Source organism: Acinonyx jubatus, chromosome B1 (genome assembly GCF_027475565.1).
Source record: "Acinonyx jubatus isolate Ajub_Pintada_27869175 chromosome B1, VMU_Ajub_asm_v1.0, whole genome shotgun sequence".
NCBI lineage: Eukaryota > Metazoa > Chordata > Mammalia > Carnivora > Felidae > Acinonyx > Acinonyx jubatus.
Genome location: NC_069382.1, coordinates 48,042,729 through 48,062,031, shown reverse-complemented (window position 1 = coordinate 48,062,031; position 19,303 = coordinate 48,042,729). Strand labels below are relative to the sequence as shown.

The 19,303-nt window shown below is 50.1% G+C and overlaps 1 protein-coding gene across 2 annotated transcripts in view; it reads left to right on the top strand.

The window, feature by feature from the left end:
• The window catches only part of SCARA5 (scavenger receptor class A member 5), a 126,223-nt gene that overhangs the window by 79,522 nt on the left and 27,398 nt on the right, over positions 1-19,303 (top strand). For both annotated transcript variants that reach the window (XM_027069989.2, XM_027069994.2), the window contains exons 5-7: positions 5,623-5,703; positions 7,772-7,870; positions 10,594-10,650. In XM_027069989.2, the coding sequence (XP_026925790.1) occupies positions 5,623-5,703; positions 7,772-7,870; positions 10,594-10,650 (237 nt within the window). The remainder of the gene's footprint in view (positions 1-5,622; positions 5,704-7,771; positions 7,871-10,593; positions 10,651-19,303) is intronic.

Below are 19,303 nucleotides of genomic sequence, written 5' to 3'. Positions count from 1 at the left end.
TTTATCTGTGAGCCACTTTTTAAACATGCTGTGTAGTAGGGAGTCCAGTTCCAGCAGTGTTATAAATGGACGACGTGATGGAGCGAGGCCATGGGTTCCGGGCTCCAGCTCTGGCCTCTCATGCATAGGGACGTGTTGGAGGTGACAAGGTCTCTGTGAGCAGGGTGATATGTAAATAGTGTTCCTGCTCTACCGAGGACTGGGAAGCACGGACTGTGTGGTGGCTCCCCGGGAGGGCTAGATGGCACTGTGTCCTGTCACCTTCCACGCCAGCCTCTCTGCTGGAAAGGGAGTGGAGAGCACGCACTTGCATCCGGCCTGGCCCGCCACCCCTTAGCCCATGACACTCAGACGAAGGCTGGCCTTACAAGCTGGGCCGGAGCCAGGGGCAGCACCTGTGCCTCTGGGCCAACCCCCCCCCCCCCCCCAAGCCAGGAAACACGGCTAACAGTCCTTGCCCTGGGCACACAGTGAAGGAAGTGGGAGAGTGTGCAAAACTGTAAAGGTAATAGAGCTGAGAGCCCAGTGCCCACGTGATGTCAGGGGGTGGGTGTGGGGCAATTAATTGGGGGACTCCACCTTGGTCAGCCACCCTGGGATTAGCGTGGTGCAGGGGGTTGGTGTTTATGGATTTGGGTTGCTGTTCTGCTGGCTTCAGGCCCACTTCATCAGCTGGAATGATAATTTGTTCTTGGCAGGGATCTGTCCAGATTCCAGCACATGCAGGTCCCCCACCCCATCACTCAAACCAGGATCCGGGAAGGGAGGATGGATTGCTTTTCCCTCTCTGTTGGCTGGTTCCCAGAGGAACCCTGGTGTTTCTCCCAAATGCTCAGTCACACATCCTTCGTTTGTTCTCAAGATGTTTCCAGCTGGCACAGCTCATGGGCAGCCCCCTTGGGGGCAGAACTGCCCTGGGGGCAGTGTGGGAGCACAGGACTGGACTGGTGGGCAGGCCCCAGGAGGGGACTCCAGACACAGGGCACAGGGCTAGAGGGTTCTCTCCCCCCTCCTCCTCCTCCTCCTCCTCCTCCTCCTCCTCCTCTTCCTCTTCCCCCTCCCTGTCCCACCTGTAGGAGGTGGGCTGAAAGGGAAGCTGGTGCCCTGGACCAGAAGCAGAATGGAGGGGGCGCCGGAAGCGTTTTCACAATTGTGGAGAAATAGACCCCACTCCTTCTTGTCCCAGACTGCCTCCATGCTCTGGCCTGCTCTAGTGAGAGAAAGGATGAGCAAGTCACAGTATAAAGAGTCAAGAAGTTAAAAAGCTCAGCTGGGTACCACTAGGACCGGTGATAACCATAATGGCTTTTACAACTGCCCAGAAGTCGTTCATAGAATCTCTACGGTATGCCACGTGCCCTGTGAGGTATAGGGCTGCAGAGAGTGGGGCTCCGGCCCTATAGACAGGCCTGTCCTCCTTGGGGACCACAGTGCAAGATGAGTGACAGGGCCCAGTGAGTGGGCACAAGGTGGCCTGCCCAGGTTCAGGGGTGCTTCCATGAGGAGTTTGTGCACAGTGATGTGTGAGGGGCCTTCCAGCTCTGAGATTTGGGGGCTCTTCCCTCGTGCCCTGAGAGATCAGAACAGTGTGCTTGGAGGTGAGCTCCAGGCCTGAGAGGGACAGGACTCCTAGAAAGGGAAAGATTTGGTGGATGTCTGGGGACACATGAGAATGGTTTTGCGGAGGTGAAAGAGAGCTCGCATCTGGAAGCATCAGGCTGTGAGTTTGCAGAAGGGGTCAGGTGGTGAATGATCTGTAGGGGTCTCTAGGAGAGGGGCTGTGGCCCCTTGTGCTTTGAGCACAGAGGCTGTGAGTTCACTGGATTCTGACAAGATCAATGGGACAGCACAACGGGTTTTAGCCCTCAGACAAGGAGGTCTTTACAAGGTTGGGTGTGAGACCCTGATGAGGGTGGTGGCAATGAGGAAGGAGGTAGAGAATGACATGGGATTCACCTTGATGACGAGCCTTGATGAGCAAGGGGGTTATGGGGAGCGGGGAAAAGAGAGGAGTCAAAGCAGGCTCAATTTTTGGCCTGGATTCCAGAGAAAATGATAAAATGTCAGAGCCCAAGTGTGCATTATCCACGGGGCAGCAGTGATTTGAAGAAGCACTTGGTCGTTGGAGCTCCAGGAAGCCTGGCCCCATGAGACTCAACCACTGACCACAGTTTAGGTCCTTCTGAGTCTGTGGGACCAGTTCCACCTAAGGGCGTGACCAAGGCTTGAAAATCAGCGCCCATCTTTACGGTCCATTCCAACTTCCTCCCAGTTCATCTCTAGTAAAGGGCCTTACTAACCACTTATCTGTGTCTTAAAAAACTACACCTGTGTGTAGGATGTCTTCGGCCCTCTCCCTGAATGGGCCAGCCAAGCGTGGCAAGGTGATTTTGGGTGCAGCTCAGAATGACTATGCGAGGTGATCTTGGAATTGTTCTGATGAAGCATTATGAAAGTGGGGATACAGATGATGAGGATGGCCTTGCCACTCAAAGGTTACCAAGCCCCTTTATAGCCCGTGTGTCATGTCATCTGCTTACTCCTCACTACAAATGTCTGGGGAAGGAACTTTAACTTAGATTTTCCAGGACCAGGATCTGAACTTAAGACACTCCATGTCCGTACTCAACCCTTACCTTCCAAATGATCGCTGCCACCCTGATGCCCTACCGTCCCGGATCATTCCCTGGGCAGCATCCTTCTTTGGTGAGAATTACTCTTGGGAGGATCCACGTGTTGAGTCACACCCTCAGCAGAGCAAATAGAGTAAATTGTGGAGTGTTCAACCCGTTGCATCCTTGACCTGATCAGTTCCAGGCGCACTGTGTTCCAGGTGGGGAGGGTAGGAGGGCACAGAAGAGTGTACTGGGGGCAGGGGGGAGGGGGTCTCGCTCAGGGACAGCTCGTAGAGTGCAGACATCCAGGTACCTCTCCATGTCCCTGGCTGCAGCTCTGACCTGACAGAGAGATTGCTGGAATATGGGGTGGAAATCTCATCTGCTCCTTCCACCATGCCTCTCCTTTGCTGTATAATCTCAGGTGTGTTCTTAACAGATTCTGTGTCCCAATGCTGTCACCTGAAACCTGGGATCAACATGGCCAGTCTTCCTTTGCTTTTCTTCATAGAAGAGAGGAAGATGGCCACAAAACGCGGTCCCTTTAAGTGATTTGTGTGTCGTGCGTGCATTTTTAAGTTGTTGACTGCTTTTTTCCTGTGTATGTGCCATCGAATTATTAAACAGCTGTCAACTTGGGTTAGGGTCTGATGATGGTGCCAACTTTTGGAATGTATCAGTACATCTCGGTCTTGGCTGCCTGGTTGTTTTGTACGTATTAACACCCTCTGATCTCATTCATTCATCAAATATTTATTGTGCAATCCATTGCTGCTGTGTTGTCAGTGTGCATGTTTTGGTTTCCTGGGGCTACCATAACAAAGGACCACAAAGTGGGTGGCTTCAAACAACAGAAACCGATTCTCTTGTAACTTTGGAGGCTGTAAGTCTGAAAGTCAAGGTGTTCACAGGCTCATGTTCCCTCTGTAAGCGCCAGGAGACAATTCTTCTTGGTCTCTTCCTGACTTCTGGTGGTTGCTGACAATCCTTGGCATTCCTTGGCTTGTAGACACTACAATCTCTGCCCCCTCCACCCCCCCCCCCCGCCCCTCCCCGTCACATAGCACTCTCCCCATGCGTCTGCTGTGCTTTATCTTCTTATAACAACACCGGCCATTGGGTTAGGACCCACCCTCCTCCAGGATCAGCCCCTCTTAACTAACTACATCTGCAAATGACCCTATTTCCAAATACGGTTCCATTCTGAGGTTCCAAGTGGACATGAATTTTGAAGGGACACTCTTCAATTCGCTACAATACGGATTTGGCATTTTCCTGGGTCTTCTTTTTCTTTCACAAGGCAGCAAGAGGAGGGAGCTTAGAGTCTGGCTCTTCACAGCTGGGACAGGGATGCCAAGAATGAAGCTGGCAGTTTTGTTGGGAAGGAGAGAACATGTACATCTGTGAGTCCAGGACAAGGCAGTGTGAGATAAGTGTTGAGTGGCACCAAATATGCCCGTTCAGATGGGCCATGCCCACCCTCAGCAGGAACGCTGGCTCAGAGAGGCTCTGGCCAAAAGTGAAGTGATGCGCAAGCAGCCTGGGGTGGGGGGGTGGGGACAGGCGGGCATAGGAGATCGATGGGGAGCACAGCAGGCTGGGGGGGTGGTGGGAAAGTCTAACTGCATTCTGGGAATGGCAAGCCATCTACTGTGATAGGTGAGGCCGAGGGGCAGGGCCAGACAGACCCGGGTCAAAACCTGGGCCCCTTTTCTTGCCAGCTGGTCGTGTGGCCTCAGACGAGCAACTTCTGTAACTGTTGTTCTAAGACAATATGCGCAGCATTGTTGTGGGTACTGAATCCGGTCACATGTGCTGGAATCCCCGCCACAGTGGAGCCTGGCCTTAGAAGAAAGTCCTGCTCAGGAGCAAATAGACACCCCTCCCTGCCCCCAGATGCCCAAGCCAGGTGCTCCACTTCCCCCAACCTCACCTATGTTTAGTCAAGGTCTGTCTGTTCTACCTCCACACGGCCACTCTCATCCCTCCGGACCACCACCTCCCACCTGGGGTGCAGCTTCCTCATGGCCTCCCCGCCTCTGCTTTCCCTCCCGTCCTGATCCATTTTCCAACATGGCAGCCTGAGCCGTCTCCCTTGTGTGCAGACCTGATGACACTCTTGTTTTCCCTCAGACCCTGTTGCGGTTTCTGGTACCCTCAGGGTCAAGTCCAACACTTGGGCCATAACCCCAAGAGCCCCCACTTTTGCACCCTCCTTGTCCAGCATATGCCCCCAGCTGCTAATCCCACCATGGCTCACATGTCTCTTTCTTATCTTTAAGCTCTTACAAGGATGGTTCCTCCTGCCTGGAGCTCTCCCTGTCATTCTGTCTCTGTCCGTCCGGGCTGCTAGGACAAAATACCCCGCACTGGGGGGCTTAAACAACAGACATGTCTGTCTCACAGTTCTGGAGGCCGGAAGTCAGATCAGGGTGTGGCACGGTAGGGTTCTAAGGAGAGCCCTCTTCCTGGCTTACAGACGGCCACTTTCTTGCTGTGTCCTCACATGGCAAAGGGAGAGGGAGAGGGAGAGGGAGAAAGGACACCTCAAGCACGAAGAAGGGGATAGGGAGCAAGAGTGCTCTCTGGTGTCTCTTCTTGGGGGCCCTATTCCCATGACCTTATCTAAACCTAATCACATCCAAAGGCACCACCTCCAAATACCATCACATTGAAGATCAGGGCTCTGACATATGCATTTGGAGGCGGGGGGGGGGGGGGGGGGGCGGAACAGAGACATTCAGTCCATAACATACCTCCACTCCTCTTTTTACTTAGCCACCTTCTGTTCCTCCTTGAGATTTCACTTTGGATATTACTACTTCCAGGAAGTTTTCCCTGATTTCCCCTGCACACACACAAGACTGGGCTAGGTGGAACCCTCTGTGCTTCCTAGGCATAGTGCTGACCGTTTCTCTCTTTAAGAAGGAGTTTTTTTTCTTCCTCTATAGGTGGCCTATTCCACAAGCTACCCTCTAACCTTGGTGCCATCTTGTAACCCTTTCAGGACCTCCCGGCCCCAAAGGCGATCAGGGGGATGAAGGGAAAGAAGGCGAGCCTGGGATCCCTGGATTACCTGGACTTCGAGGTAACTGGGAGGCCCCGGGAAGGACCTGGGCATATCAGGAAGGAGAGGGTGCCCCCATTCCGTCCCTGACCCTCCACCCTCTCATTGGTATTGGTGAAGGGGCCCCCGGGAGAGCCCCCAATCCACCCAGCTTCAAATGCCCTGCTGTGTCGAGACACTGATGCATTGCTGTTATCACAAGGATGGGGCAAAAACTTCTTCACATAAAGTACCAGGATCTGAAGGCAAAGGGGGGCATGAGAGGCTCACAGCTTCCTGTAGCCACTTCTCAGCCCGGGATGCAGGGTTCACATGACCAGGGCCTTTGGAAGGAATCGAGGGTGTTCCACAAGCATGCTGTGTGTCCTCAGTGTGTCCTGAGCCACCAGGCACCCGATACTCCCTCCTCCTTGCTGATTCTGCCCAAATCAATGAACACGCTAGTGACAGGCCTGAAGATCCGGTGGCTGATGGGGAGGATGTTTTTTGGCCTTCTGGAAAGAGTGTGTTCTTCTCAAACTCCTTGTCTCAGGACGCTTCTGTTCTGTTACTTTCTCAAACTTGGCCTCCCAGACTGTTCGCTTCTGAGCCTCTGCTGTGAGCGGCATTTCCCCGGGAGAGTGCAAAGTCTTCTCAAGGATGTAAGAAAAGGGGAAGCTTATCTGGGGAAAGATGTCTGTTTTGTTTATGTCAGGAATTCCATCTTCAAACCATCTTCTTCCTAAATCTTGAGGAGGTTGCACACAGGAGAGGGGCAGAAGGTAATAGGAGGAGAGCCCACGGCCTGGCCTCTACTCCTGGCTCACCTCCAGGGGAATGCCCCAAATTCAGAACTGAGGATGCCTAAACACTCACAGGCCTGCGGAAACTCTTTTTCTGCCTTATTAAATTATACGATGGGGAGCCCTGGGCAGATCCCATACTAGATTCAGAACTCTGTGGCAATGGGGCCATTGGACTCCACACAGGTATCTCGTGTTAGGAAGGAAAAAAAGAAATCAATCAGCCCTTCTCTGAGGTACCACCATCCTCTGGGCCATTCATCCTCCTCCAGACATTTGATGTGAGCTCTGGAGAAATCATTACTGGAAGACAGGTTTCTCCGTGTCACGCAAAGAGACCAGAGAAAGCCAGCCCACATTCAAAGCGGGAAAGAACAAGTAATCAGTTAATTAAGAGTTCTCTGCTTTACAGAGATAACTGTGGGCTTAGGTCAGGCCTCTCGGGGAGCAGGGCTCTCACTGGGTGAAAGTATTTGTTGATTCTGGCTCTCCATAGTGACGTGCAGGCAATGGCCACGGGACCTTGTGGCTGGGAGCCCCGGGGCCTGATCTGGCAGCCAGTCATCTCTCCCATTTACTGGCCTTGCTGACTTTCTTCCTCCTCCTCAGCCTATGATCCCCTTTGCTCTACCTCCCTGGGGTTTACAGCGGGGAAGGGATCTTTGTGGGGTTTTTTGTTAAAGAGGATGGGGAACTATTTCATCTGCCTCTTACCCTAAATACCAGTAAGCCCTTTTCATCCAGCATGAGATAAACCTGATTGACCACAAGCTATTCAGTTCAGGAAGACCAGAGCTCAGATCCTGCCCCCAATACTCTCTGCTGTGTGACCATGGGCAGGTTACTTAACCTCTCTGGGCCTCAGTTGCCTCATTTGTAACACAGGTGAAATGGTACCTCGGTTGATTGTGAGGATGAAATGAGGTACTCTATGAAAAGAATCCAGAACAGTGTCTGACACATAGAGAGTACTCAAAAACTGTTTGCTGAGTTGAAATCTCCAGCACAACTAGAGGCAAAGGGACATCTCCCAAATGCGGTGGGCACCACCACCATTACTCACAATAGAATTGGACCTTCCGGGGTCAGGGGCCCAGCCTAACTGGCTAAGAGGCGCCAGTGGGGAAGGTTTGTGCTGACCTTTCGAACACTGTTTTTGCAGCCTCTCTAACTTCACTGAGAAGAATCAGTAAGGAAAAGCCACAGGAGGACGCGTGGTTGAGGGTGATGGCCGGGCCAGATGGTGACCTGTAAAGGCCCTCCAGCTCTGAGTCTGAGGCCCCACAACTTGTCCTGTGTCTCCCCAGGTCTGCCAGGAGAGAGAGGAACCCCAGGGCTGCCAGGCCCCAAGGGTGATGATGGGAAGATGGGAGCCACAGGACCAATGGGCATGCGCGGGTTCAAAGGTAATAGCAAACCTCAGAGCACCTGTGTAGCCTTGCTCATCGCTAGCCCCTGGGCAGCAGCACGGGCACCGGAGCAGATGGACTATCTTTGCATTTTGGCTCTGCCATTGACTAGCTCAGTGACCTTGGGCAAGTCACTTGGTCTTGTTAAACATTCATTTCTTTCTTTTTTTAATGTTTATTTATTTATTTTGAGAGAGAGAGAGAGCACACATGTGTGCACACAGGGAAGGGGCAGAGAGAGAATCCCAAGCAGGTTCTGAGCTGTCAGCACGGAGCCTGATGCAGGGCTTGAACTCATGAACCGCGAGATCACGATCAGAGCTGAAACCAAGAGTCGGATGCTTAACCCACTGAGCCACCCACGTGCCCCTCTCCATTCTTTTCAAGAGTGAGCAGATTTCCATGGTAACTGCAGCACAAGACGAGGAAATCTGATGCTGTGTCCCCAGTCTTAACCCTCTCCCTTGTAAATATGAAAACGAAGAAAAAGTACTATTAATCATTCCTACCCCATGTCTAGGATGGTCTCTTAGTCTTGGATCACTGAGAACTTTTATTCTACTTTCTGGTGATTAAACAGGCTGAGATTTTTCTTCCTTTTATGATCTACATTTAAAAAAAATGATTTTGGGGTGCCTGGGTGGCTCAGTTGGTTAAGCATCCGACTTTGGCTCAGGTCATGATCTTGCAATTTGTGAGTTCAAGCCCCGCGTCAGGCTCTGTGCTGACAGCTCGGAGCCTGGAGCCTGCTTCAGATTCTGTGTCTCCCTCTCTCTCTGCCCCTCCCCTATTCACGCTCTGTCTCTTAACAATAAATAAACATTAAAAAATTTAAAAAATAATGTAAAATTAAATTAAAAATTTAAAAAATGATTTTAAAACAGACTACAAAAGCAGCCTATGCTTGTTGAAAGTATTTAATAATACAGAAGCAGATAAAGTGTAATGTATAAAGTGAAAAGCGAGTCCCCTGCCCCATAGCCCCTTAAGCTATTATTCTTTGGAATAACTACTGTAAACATTTTGGAGCATATCCTGCCAGAACTTTTTCTAAGCATATTTATATTTACATATATGGTTGCCTTTGTTTTGGGGTGTTTTTTTTTCTTCAACACTTGGATCACATTAGGCATCCATCCCTGGAACTTGCTGGCTTGCTTTTTTTTCACCAGACAATATGCTATAGGCTTCTCTGACTTGCAGATTATTTTTTTCAATATATGAAATTTATTGTCAAATTGGTTTCCATACAACACCCAGTGCTCATCCCAAAAGGTGCCCTCCTCAATACCCATCACCCACCCTCCCCTCCCTCCCACCCCCCATCAACCCTCAGTTTGTTCTCAGTTTTTAAGAGTCTCTTATGCTTTGGCTCTCTCCCACTCTAACCTCTTTTTTTTTCCTTCCCCTCCCCCATGGGTTTCTGTTAAGTTTCTCAGGATCCACATAAGAGTGAAACCATATGGTATCTGTCTTTCTCTGTATGGCTTATTTCACTTAGCATCACACTCTCCAGTTCCATCCACGTTGCTACAAAGGGCCATATTTCATTCTTTCTCATTGCCACGTAGTACTCCATTTCTTTATCCATTCATCAGTTGATGGACATTTAGGCTCTTTCCATAATTTGGCTATTGTTGAGAGTGCTTGACTTGCAGATATTTTTATGGAGAGACTTGGAATGGAATTCCCTGGTCACTTTAGTGCCCTCCCTCTTTTGAGTGGTGTCAGGACCTTCTACTTCTTTGTAGAGTGAGATGCTAGCTTGGAAAAGGGCTCTATGGTTTCAGAGCTCTTTCCTGAAAAGGAAATTCTACAATTCCCTAGAAGCTCTGCCTCATGTTTTATAGCCTCCCCCACTGGGAAATCTGCCTGACATATAACCTTTGTCCTCCCTGTGTAACTGAAGTCCTCCCCCAGCTTTTCCTCTAGTGCTTAGTAAGACAAACTTGGATGCGTACTTCTAAAACCTCGGAAGCATCGGACTTTGGCTCAGGTTATGATCTCACGGTTCCTGGGTTTGAGCCCCACATCGGGCTCTGTGCTGACAGCTCAGAGCCTGGAGCCTCCTTCTGATTCTGCGTCTCCCTCTCCCTCTGCCCCTCCCCAGCTCACGCTCTGTCTCTCTCTCCCTCTCAAAAATAAAAACATTAAAAGAGGTGCCTGGGGGATTCAGTTGGTTAAGTGTCTGACTCTGACTCAGGTCCTGATCTCACGCTCGTGAGCTTGAGCCCCACGTTGGGCTCTGTGCTGGCAGCTCAGAGCCTGGAGCCTGCTTCCGATTCTGGGTCTCCCTCTGTCTGCCCCTCCCCCACTCACACTCTGTCTCTGTCTCTCCAAAATAAATTAAGACATTAAAAAAATAAAAACATTAAAAAAAAATAAAACCTTGACTACGTAATAGGAGTATCTTTGCCCTGTCTTCTTCCTGCTGAATACCACATACTCTAGTCTGTGCTGGTAGACTCTACCCTTCTACACTTTAGTTAGGGAATGAAACTTCTTAGCTGGGCCCCCCGATCTCCTTCTTGGGGTGCCCAGAACATGCAGCATAATTGACTCAAGCTCTTATCTTTCCTGCCATACCAGGCCCTCCGGTGCTGTAGGTTCCTGCTGAGAGTTTCTCGGGTCATGGGTTGATATGTCTCCTGCAGGTCACATTTTATTCACCGGTAGGGTTTATTTTCTTTTCTAATGCCGGTTTTCCTCCTCTGTTTCAGGTGACCGAGGTCCAAAAGGAGAGAAGGGAGACAAAGGAGACAGAGCAGGGGATGCCGGTAAGGACATTCTACTGGGGTCACTGGATTCTGTAGCTGTCATCTAAGCAGCCCCACGGGTCTGGGGGGACCGGAGGCTAGAGCCAAAGAGCTCCCTCCCTGTTTCAGGGCCCTGCTGGCCCAGCAAGAGACAGCTATACTGAAGGGGGAACAGACCATGCTTCCATAAGCCCAGTGGTTGTATGGGATGATCTGGAGGCAGACTGTCTGCCCTCCCTCCTGGCTGCCTCACTAGCCAGCTGAGTAATCTCTGCACCTCAGGTTTCTCATCTTTAGAATGGGGATAAGAAGCATCCTTACCTTGTAGGATCATTGTGACAAGTGAATGAGTTAGTCCACATAAAGTGGTTGTTACACTGCCTCCACTGTGGCTAGGATTCAGTAAGTGCTGAGTATTATCATGCCGTGTAATACATTAGTTCAGACATACCGGCTCTCCAGGTACTTGCATGAGGAAAGGTGCAGAAGCAAAACAGAACCCTTTTTGTTTTCCTCCTTTGCTATGAACTGAGTAGTGACACTAGGGAATCTCCTTATTGGGCAGAACACCAAGTCTAGGAATGGAAGTCTCTCTGACCAGCGTCCTCCCTAAAATGTTGACAAGGGCTACACGTAGAGCCTTGGAGAGATTGTCAAAGAATGAGTCTCCTAGCCAAGTTTCAACAAAATGCTAGCATATAGTATTTGTTGGGCTCTGAAATGTTGCCATTCTATGGGAAGCCATGAGCAGATTCTCCCCTTCTAGGGCACCTGTGCTCCAGTCCTGGCTCCCTAGGAAGACTGCATCTGCACCCAGGTTCTGCTGGTGACACTCAGGGACAGATGCCACTGCAGATTCACACACTGGCCCGAGACCACAGGTTTCCCTACTGCCGATCTTTGGTTCCATCCCAGTCATGCAGGACCAGGAAGGACACCTCTCTCCTAAGTAGGGCCTTTCCAAGGTCCTCTGAAACTTGAACTTGCCTGCTACCTCCCCTGGCCTTCTCTTTCCCAGGGTTGTGATTAAGATCAAACAGGAAAAATGCACATGACGGTGCTTTGTCACTCGGTGGTGGTGGACACGGACGAGGACCAGGTGTGCCTATGCTCGCTCTGGGCTCACCGCGTCCACTTTACCCTAGATGCTATAACCCACAAAACAGTTTCTGTGGTTCAGTCTTCCTAGCATTGTCTACAGTCCCTTTCTGGGGCAGCCAAGGGTTTAACTGGGAGTGTCCTGGCTCAATGAGGAGAGCTGGTGGACTTTGCTAGGAGCCAAGAGGAGAGTTTTGAAGACAAAATAAAGGAGTCTGGATATGATCTAGGACATCTGTGACAGATCTGAGTCACACTTATCTAACGGACTGGGCTCCGTACTTTGTCTTTGGGGTGCTCTCTGCTCTGTTTGTTGACTGCTTTCTGATGGAATGCTGCCAAAGTAGCCGAGAAGGACGGCGGCCTTTAGCTCTGTGAAATAAAAAATTCCTGCTGTGGTGGCAGGAAGGGGGGTCTGCGGAGAGATGACCTGTGAGAGGGGGATCAGAAACGCTGCCCACATACCGGGGGTTCTTGTCAGGAACTCTTTGGCGACTATTCCTCAGCCGACTTGACAGGAGAGAGGAGGTCCGTGCTAGCCTGGGAAGAGGTGGTGGTGGCCAGTCCATTAATCCAAAGGATGCTTTCATCACTGTTTACCTTGGTTCTGTGGGCCCAGCTGGCTGGCCTCTGCAACTGGACCGGGCTGTGAGGTGCTGAGCCACAGTGGTGTGGGGCTCCCCCAGGCGTGGGTGGGGAGCATGGGGGAAGGGCATCTAATCCACTTGGCCCTGGAGTCTATGGACTGCACCACAAGAGGCTGATGTCAGCCCGGAACAGCCCCTCCTCAGGGACAAACGGCGTTCTTTCTTTCCTGCCCTGAAGAGGCCACACCCTCACTGGAGCCCAGAGCTCAGACAATGGCCTTGACACACAGCCCTAAGCTTTTCATTGCCGTCTCCCAACCCCAAAAAATATCTTCGTGGGTGATGGACCTGGAAAGTGAGCTGGCTCAGCAGAGACAGCTCCACAGATAGGAGGCTTTACACAGCGTACAGGGGAGCATAGGAGACACACGGGAATTGTAGAGCGTAACTGGAAGGCCATCCATCCGTCACCTGTTCCAGAGGCTTTCAGGAGCAGGACGATTCTCCCAAGGCAGGAGCAGAAGCAAAGTGGAAACCCAGGCCTCTGACTTCTCTTAACTTTGGAATGAGATCTTAGGCCCCTGGTCTTTAAGAGTCCGGTTGGGCTCCTTAAAACCTAGTGAGTCCCTCACCTGCAGATATGGATTTAAGGGAACCTTTGAAGCAATTCAGGGCTGCCCCATGCGGTGGCAGGGGAGTGCTTTCCCACGGCCGGCACCCCTGGCCTGTCTCTGACTACGCCAAACCCACGCTATATTCAGACTCCTGGTTTGGTTTCTAAGGAGCTCCAGTCCAACAGGCGTTAACTGGATCCCTGAGACCACAGCTTTGAGGAGGAAGCCAAGGATCATCTTTCAGGAGAGTGTGGAAATTCTGATGAGCACGGAGTGCCCGCTTCTGGGAGGTTCTCAGTCATTCCCCAAGCCCAGGGCAGCCCCTCTGTGAGATCTAACGGGTGGGGAAAAGGACTCAGCACTAGAGTTCTGCCCTCCTCCACAAAGGAACACCATGGAGAAGGAACCCTCTTGCGAGACCCAGCTCAGGGCACCTTTACCAAACACCTCCCACCCTTAGCAGAAAACCTGAAGTTCCAGCAGGTGGGGTATTACTACATAAAGGGATCGAGAAGAGCAACAAGTTACCTACCCCTCAGGTCAGAATCAGAAATTGGGGGCTTTCCTTTGAAGAGGGCATTACAGAGAAGATTTCTTGGGACCCATGTTTTGAGTCAATATTAAAATATTTTTCAGGGGAGGGGCTCCTGGGTGGCTCAGTCGGTTGTGCGTCCACTTTGGCTCGGGGCATGGTCTCTCAGTTTGTGAGTTCGAGCCCTGCATCGGGCTCTGTGCTAACAGCTCAGACCCTGGAGCCTGCTTCGGATTCTGTGTCTCCCTTTCTCTCTGCTCCTCCCCTGCTCACGCTCTGTCTGTCTCTCCTACAAAAATAAATACACATTCAAAAAAAAGTTTTTAAAAATATTTTTCAGGGGAAAAATAAAAGTTACCAAAAAAAGGGTGACTGGGTGGCTCAGTCAGTTAAGCATCTGACTCTTGATTTTGACTCAGGTCATGATCTCAATGGTTCATGAGTTCAAGCCCTGCATCGGGCTCTGTGGTAACAGTATGGACTCTACTTGGGATTCTCTTTCTCCCCCTCTCACTCTGCCTCTCCCCAGCTCGCATGTAGGCTCTCTAGATAGATAGATAGATAGATAGATAGATAGATAGATAGATAGATAGATAGATAATAGATAGATAGATAAATAACTTAAAAAAATTTTTTTTAATGTTAAAAAAATATTTTTCAGGGGGCTCCTGGGTGGCTCAGTCAGTTGAGTGCCCGCCTCTTGATTTCAGCTCAGGTCGTGATGTCACAGTTCATGAAATTGAGTCCTGTGTCAGGCTCTGCACTGACTGAGGGTGCAGATCCTGCTTGGGGTTCTCTGTTTCCCTCTCTCTTTCTCTCTGCCCCTCCACCGCTTACATTCTCTGTCAAAATAAATAGACATTTAAAAATAAATAAATAAAAATATTTTTCAGGATAGGATCTTGCAATTGTTTACCCATGTTTTGATCTGGAGTCACATGATTCTAGAGTCAAACGGGGTTTCAGGCTGACTCCTCTCCCCATCCTGAGCACCCCCCCTCCCACCTCCAGTTCACTGAACTGGGACCAAGAATAGAGGTCTGGAGAGAATCCCCACCGTCCCACGGCTAGGCCATGGTTCAAACTGAGTCTGGAATCCAGATCTCCTGATTTCTGCTTGACAAGAGGCAAAGTTTTGTTTTCTTTTGTTTTGAGGCAAGGGAGGTCTATCAGTCATTCTGTTAGATGTTTGGCTTTGGGGAGTTTGGCCAGGAAAAAAATAAACTCTATATACATATCTCAAGACAGAAAAACGTTTGTTTTACCCTCATATATGGTCCATTTGCAGGAAAAATAAATAGTATTTTTGCAGCTCAGGGGTGGGTAAAGTTTCCAGCATGAATTTAAAGCAGGATAGAAGCTCAGATTGTTTAAAAACTTTTCCTCAATTTGGTTTCACATGGGAAAAATATGCAGAATGACCCAGGGGTAGATTCTAAGCCAGATTTTGTTGGTAGTTTCTAGTGGCATCTCAGAACATTAGGAAAAATGTTTAACACCTTGTGTGTGTTTGCAGTATTTAGGAAAGTTTGTGGGTGCGGGGGGAACAGTGGGCACCCCATCGTGTAGCGTAAGCTCAAAAGAAATTATCAGGGAGGTGGCTTCTAGACAGTTTTGTCCACAGCTGCTGAGATGTTTCTATCTCTTTTAGAATGTGGGGGCGCCTGAATGGCTCAGTTAAGTGTCTGACTTTGGCTCAGGTTGTGATCTCATGGTTCATGGGTTGGAGCCCTATGTCGGGCTCTGTGCTGACAGCTCAGAGCCTGGAGCCTGCTTCGGGTTCTGTGTGTGTGTCTCTCTCTGCCCCTCCCCTGCTCACATACTCTTGTGTATGTGTCTCTCTCAAACATAAATAAACATTAAAAAAAAAAAAAGAATCCGGAATGCAAAGAGAGGCCTTCAGTGTCCGTGAGTTCCTTTCCTCCCATCCCTGTAAGTACGGTTACCTGCACTGGGTGCCCCAGGGAATCCCATGTGGCACCAAAAGTTAGCATTCTTGCAAGCATGGAGAGACAGAGATGCTGGACCTTTTATATGCAAATATATTTCTTTACTAACTGGATATATTTCTTTAATTCCTTATACAACTTTAATGCCCCAGCAACAACGTGATCTAAAAGTAAACCACACTTCTCAGAAAAATCAACTATCACATGCTACTACTAACAAACTTGTAGCTGGTACTATGAGAAGCAAAGTTTCTATGCACATTATTTCACTTAATCGTGACAGCACAATACAGGAGTCCTGGTTATGTCCACGTTAGGGGGGCGGCGGAGGCTAAGGGTAGAGAAGAAGGGAGCTGCCCAAGGTCACCGGAGTTCGTAAGGGGCAGAGCCAGGTTACAGGTCACACCTGTCTGGCCTCGAGCCCACTCTCCGTCCTTTGCTACATCCTTGGACTACCTCTTATTCTCTCTGGCCTTTGACAGCCTGGGGCCCTCATGGGCCACTGTCTCTTCTCAGTGGGTTTGATACGAAAGTGCTAATTCTCACTTTTAAGGATTTCTTCCCCTTTTTGCTGAATTTCACCCAGCTTTGGCTGCCTGTGTTCTGTGGCCCCATGAGAGGCCAGCACAGGTTTCACACTGGAAGTTCTGCATCTCCCAGTGAAGCCCTACCCTCACTTGCTTCTCCGTTCTCTTGTGGGTAAACCGAGCCCGCCGGCTGGACGCAGCAGCACCCACACGCATCTGGCTGTGTTCACTCACACGCTGGTTCGGTTCATGCAGTCCTTCATTCCTTCTCTTTATCCTCACAGAGCGAGTGGGGGGCAGATGCAAACCCCAGAGGGGATGTGGAGATGGCCAAGTGTCTTTCAGATGTCTCCTCCCCTGAGCGTATGTCCAGGGACTGAAAATGCACAGGGCCCCAGAATTCACTCAGAAAAGTTGTCCCGTGGCAAACGCGGCTTCCAGCCCTGGCTGACGCAGAGTGGGAGGCACCAGAGAGAAAGGAATGGGCACAAGGACATGGTAAATGAGGGATGTGGGAGCCAGATGGAAACCGAGCAGGCACAGGGACAGCAAAGGCCCAAAGCCCGTGGGTCAGAAACCGGGGCTGGCATGGAGTTGGCTGAGGAAAGGAGCAGAGGCGAGAGGGATTGGCCTCCCTCACTTCCATCATAAAGAAAAAATAGAAGACACACCTGGGTGCCTCAGTCGGTTGAGTTTCCGACTTTGGCTCAGGTCATGATCTCAGTGTTCATGAGTTCGAGCCCCATGTCTGGCTCTCTGCTGTCTCCCTCTCTCTCTCTCTCTGCCCCTCCCCACCTCTCAAAACTAAATATAAGGAGAAAAAGAAGAAGAAAGAAGTGTGGCAGGAAGGAAAATATTTATGGAAGAGAGTATTGCTTTATTCACTTATTTGGCAAACTGGTATTTAGGCCCTGGCTAAAGGCTGGGGAACCAAAGCGGAGTAAGGACCAGCCTCAACTTGAGGAGCACACTATCTAGCAGGTGAGGAAGACACATACACACGTGATCACAGTGGAATGTGGTGAGGGCTATAGGAGAGGTATGTACAGAGGCTAATTTTGCCTACTGTTGTGGGAGTCACTTGCTGAGGTGTCTTTGACAAATTGGTATCCAACAGGTGGATGTGGAAGGCAAAGGCATTCCAGGGAAAGAGAGCCCTGCATGAAACAGGAAAGCATTGCCCGATAAACCCAAATAGTTTGGTGTGATGTGGTTTAGGGATATAAGAAACAAAAAATAAGGCCAGGGAGGTATGCCGGGGTCAACAGTCTGGAGTTCAGGGTCGACCTTCAGGCACTGGGAAGCCGGGATGGGCTGTCAGCAGGAAGTGACATGACAGCAGTGAGAGGTGACTGGCGGAGAACCGGGCTGAGAGCTGGGACCAAGGGGTAGCCGGCCAAGGTCATGAGAATGGAGCTTCAGCTGTCCCTGGTGATCTCAGCTCTAAGACCAAGGCCGGGCACACAGTAGGCAGCCCCTTCCTCCCCACAGAAAGGTCCATATTCCAAGTCCACATGTCTCTGCTGCTCTCGCTCCTTCTCTTGGCCGAGCTGCTCCTCTTTTAGAAAGTGCCTCCTAAGAAGATGAGACGTGAGCTCTGGACGAGCAGCATGGGCCGCGGGGTAGCAAGCTTGAGACCCGAGTCCCCTTCTGACCTACTGACAATGTGGCGGGGAGACCTGGCCCTCAGCCTCCCGTGCTGCAATCTCCTCTTTTTTTTACCTCCTGTTCTGTGCGGAGGATGGGATCTGGCCTTCCAGACGCGCTGGTTTGCCAAGAGTTTATCCTAAGCCTTCCAAAAACAAATCCACTGACTTTTCCTGAGAGCTTCCTAGTGACCCCTTCCAGGAGGGCTTTAAATTGCTATGTGCAGAAAACAGTTCAGTTCTGATTAATCCGTGCTGCCCTCGGTATGATGGCTTAAAATAGATTCAGGAGGGCCTGGAAAAACAAAAGACCTGGTTCCTTTAAGAAGCCAGGTGGTAGAATGGGGGGTGTGGTGGGGATGGGGCAGCTGCCTGAGACTTAGGAACAGCTGTGCGAGCTAGGGGACATTCATGTCTGATGAAAGGGGAGAGAGAAGAGCTTCCATGTGAGCCCTGGTGAGGAAAACTGCTTAGGTGAAGAGAAACGAAGCCCCCTTGTGGCTGGGTGCTCTCAGACACAAGCAGAGGGGTGCTAAGAGGCCATTAGCAGGGCCGATAGCACAGTTGACCCTTGAACAATGTGGGAGTGGGGATTAGGGACACCGACCCCAAGCCTGTGCCTTCAAAAATCCATGTATAACTTTTAGGACACCTGGGTGGCTCAGTCCATTAAGTGTCCAACTCTTGATTTCAGCTCAGGTCATTATCTCAGGGTTCGTGGGTTCCAGCCCCGCGTCAGGCTCTGCACGCACAGCATGGAGCCTCTTGGGACTCTCTCTCTCTTTCTCTCTCTCTCTCTCTGCCCCTCCCCTGCTCACACACACACGCACTCTCTCACTCTCTCTCTTTCAAAAATATATAAGCGTTTAAAAAAAAATTTTAAACTCCACGTATAACTTTTGACTCCCCAAAACTTGACTACTAATAGCCTACTGTTGACTGAAAAAGCCTTACTGATAACCGTTGAGGAACACATATTTGATATGTTACGTGTATTATATGATGTGTGCTTACAATAGAGTAAGCTAGAGAAAGGAAAATGTTATTAAGAAAATCCTAAGGAAGAGAAAATACACACACATACAGCATGGTACTGTAGTGAAAAAATTCTGCATGTAAATGAACCTATGCAATTCAAACCTGTGTTGTTCAAGGTCAGCCATACCTGTATTCTACGTACATACTGGGTTGGGGCGCCTGGGTGGCTCACTCAGTCTGATTTCAACCTAGGTCATGGTCTCCTGGTTCGTGAGTTTAAGCCCCACGTAACTCTGTGCTAACAGCTCGGAGCCAGGAGCCTGCTTTGGGTTCGGTGTCTCCCTCTCTCTCTCTCTCTCTGCCCCTCCCCTGCTTGCTCCCTGTCTCTGTCTCTCTCAAAAATAACATTAAAAAAAATAATAATAATGAAATAAATACATATGTACGTACTAGGTGAAAGCGGGAACCAACTGAGGGCCAAAGCCAAGGGCTAGCTGGAAAAGAAGCAAGCCAGTGTTTGGAATTCATGTTGAGACTCTGGGGTTAGGTATTGTTAAGTGGAACTTGGGAAGGTTTGCTTCTTTTAACTGTTGGTCTGCGGGGCCTTTTACACTGTGACTGGCGGTAACCAGTTTGTTCCCTAAGCACCTATTCTTGTCACTGTGAGTGAGCAAGGGAGCATGTTCTGTGCTGTGCCTTCATTTCTCACATTACCCACATTTATCTGATACTGCTGTACCCAT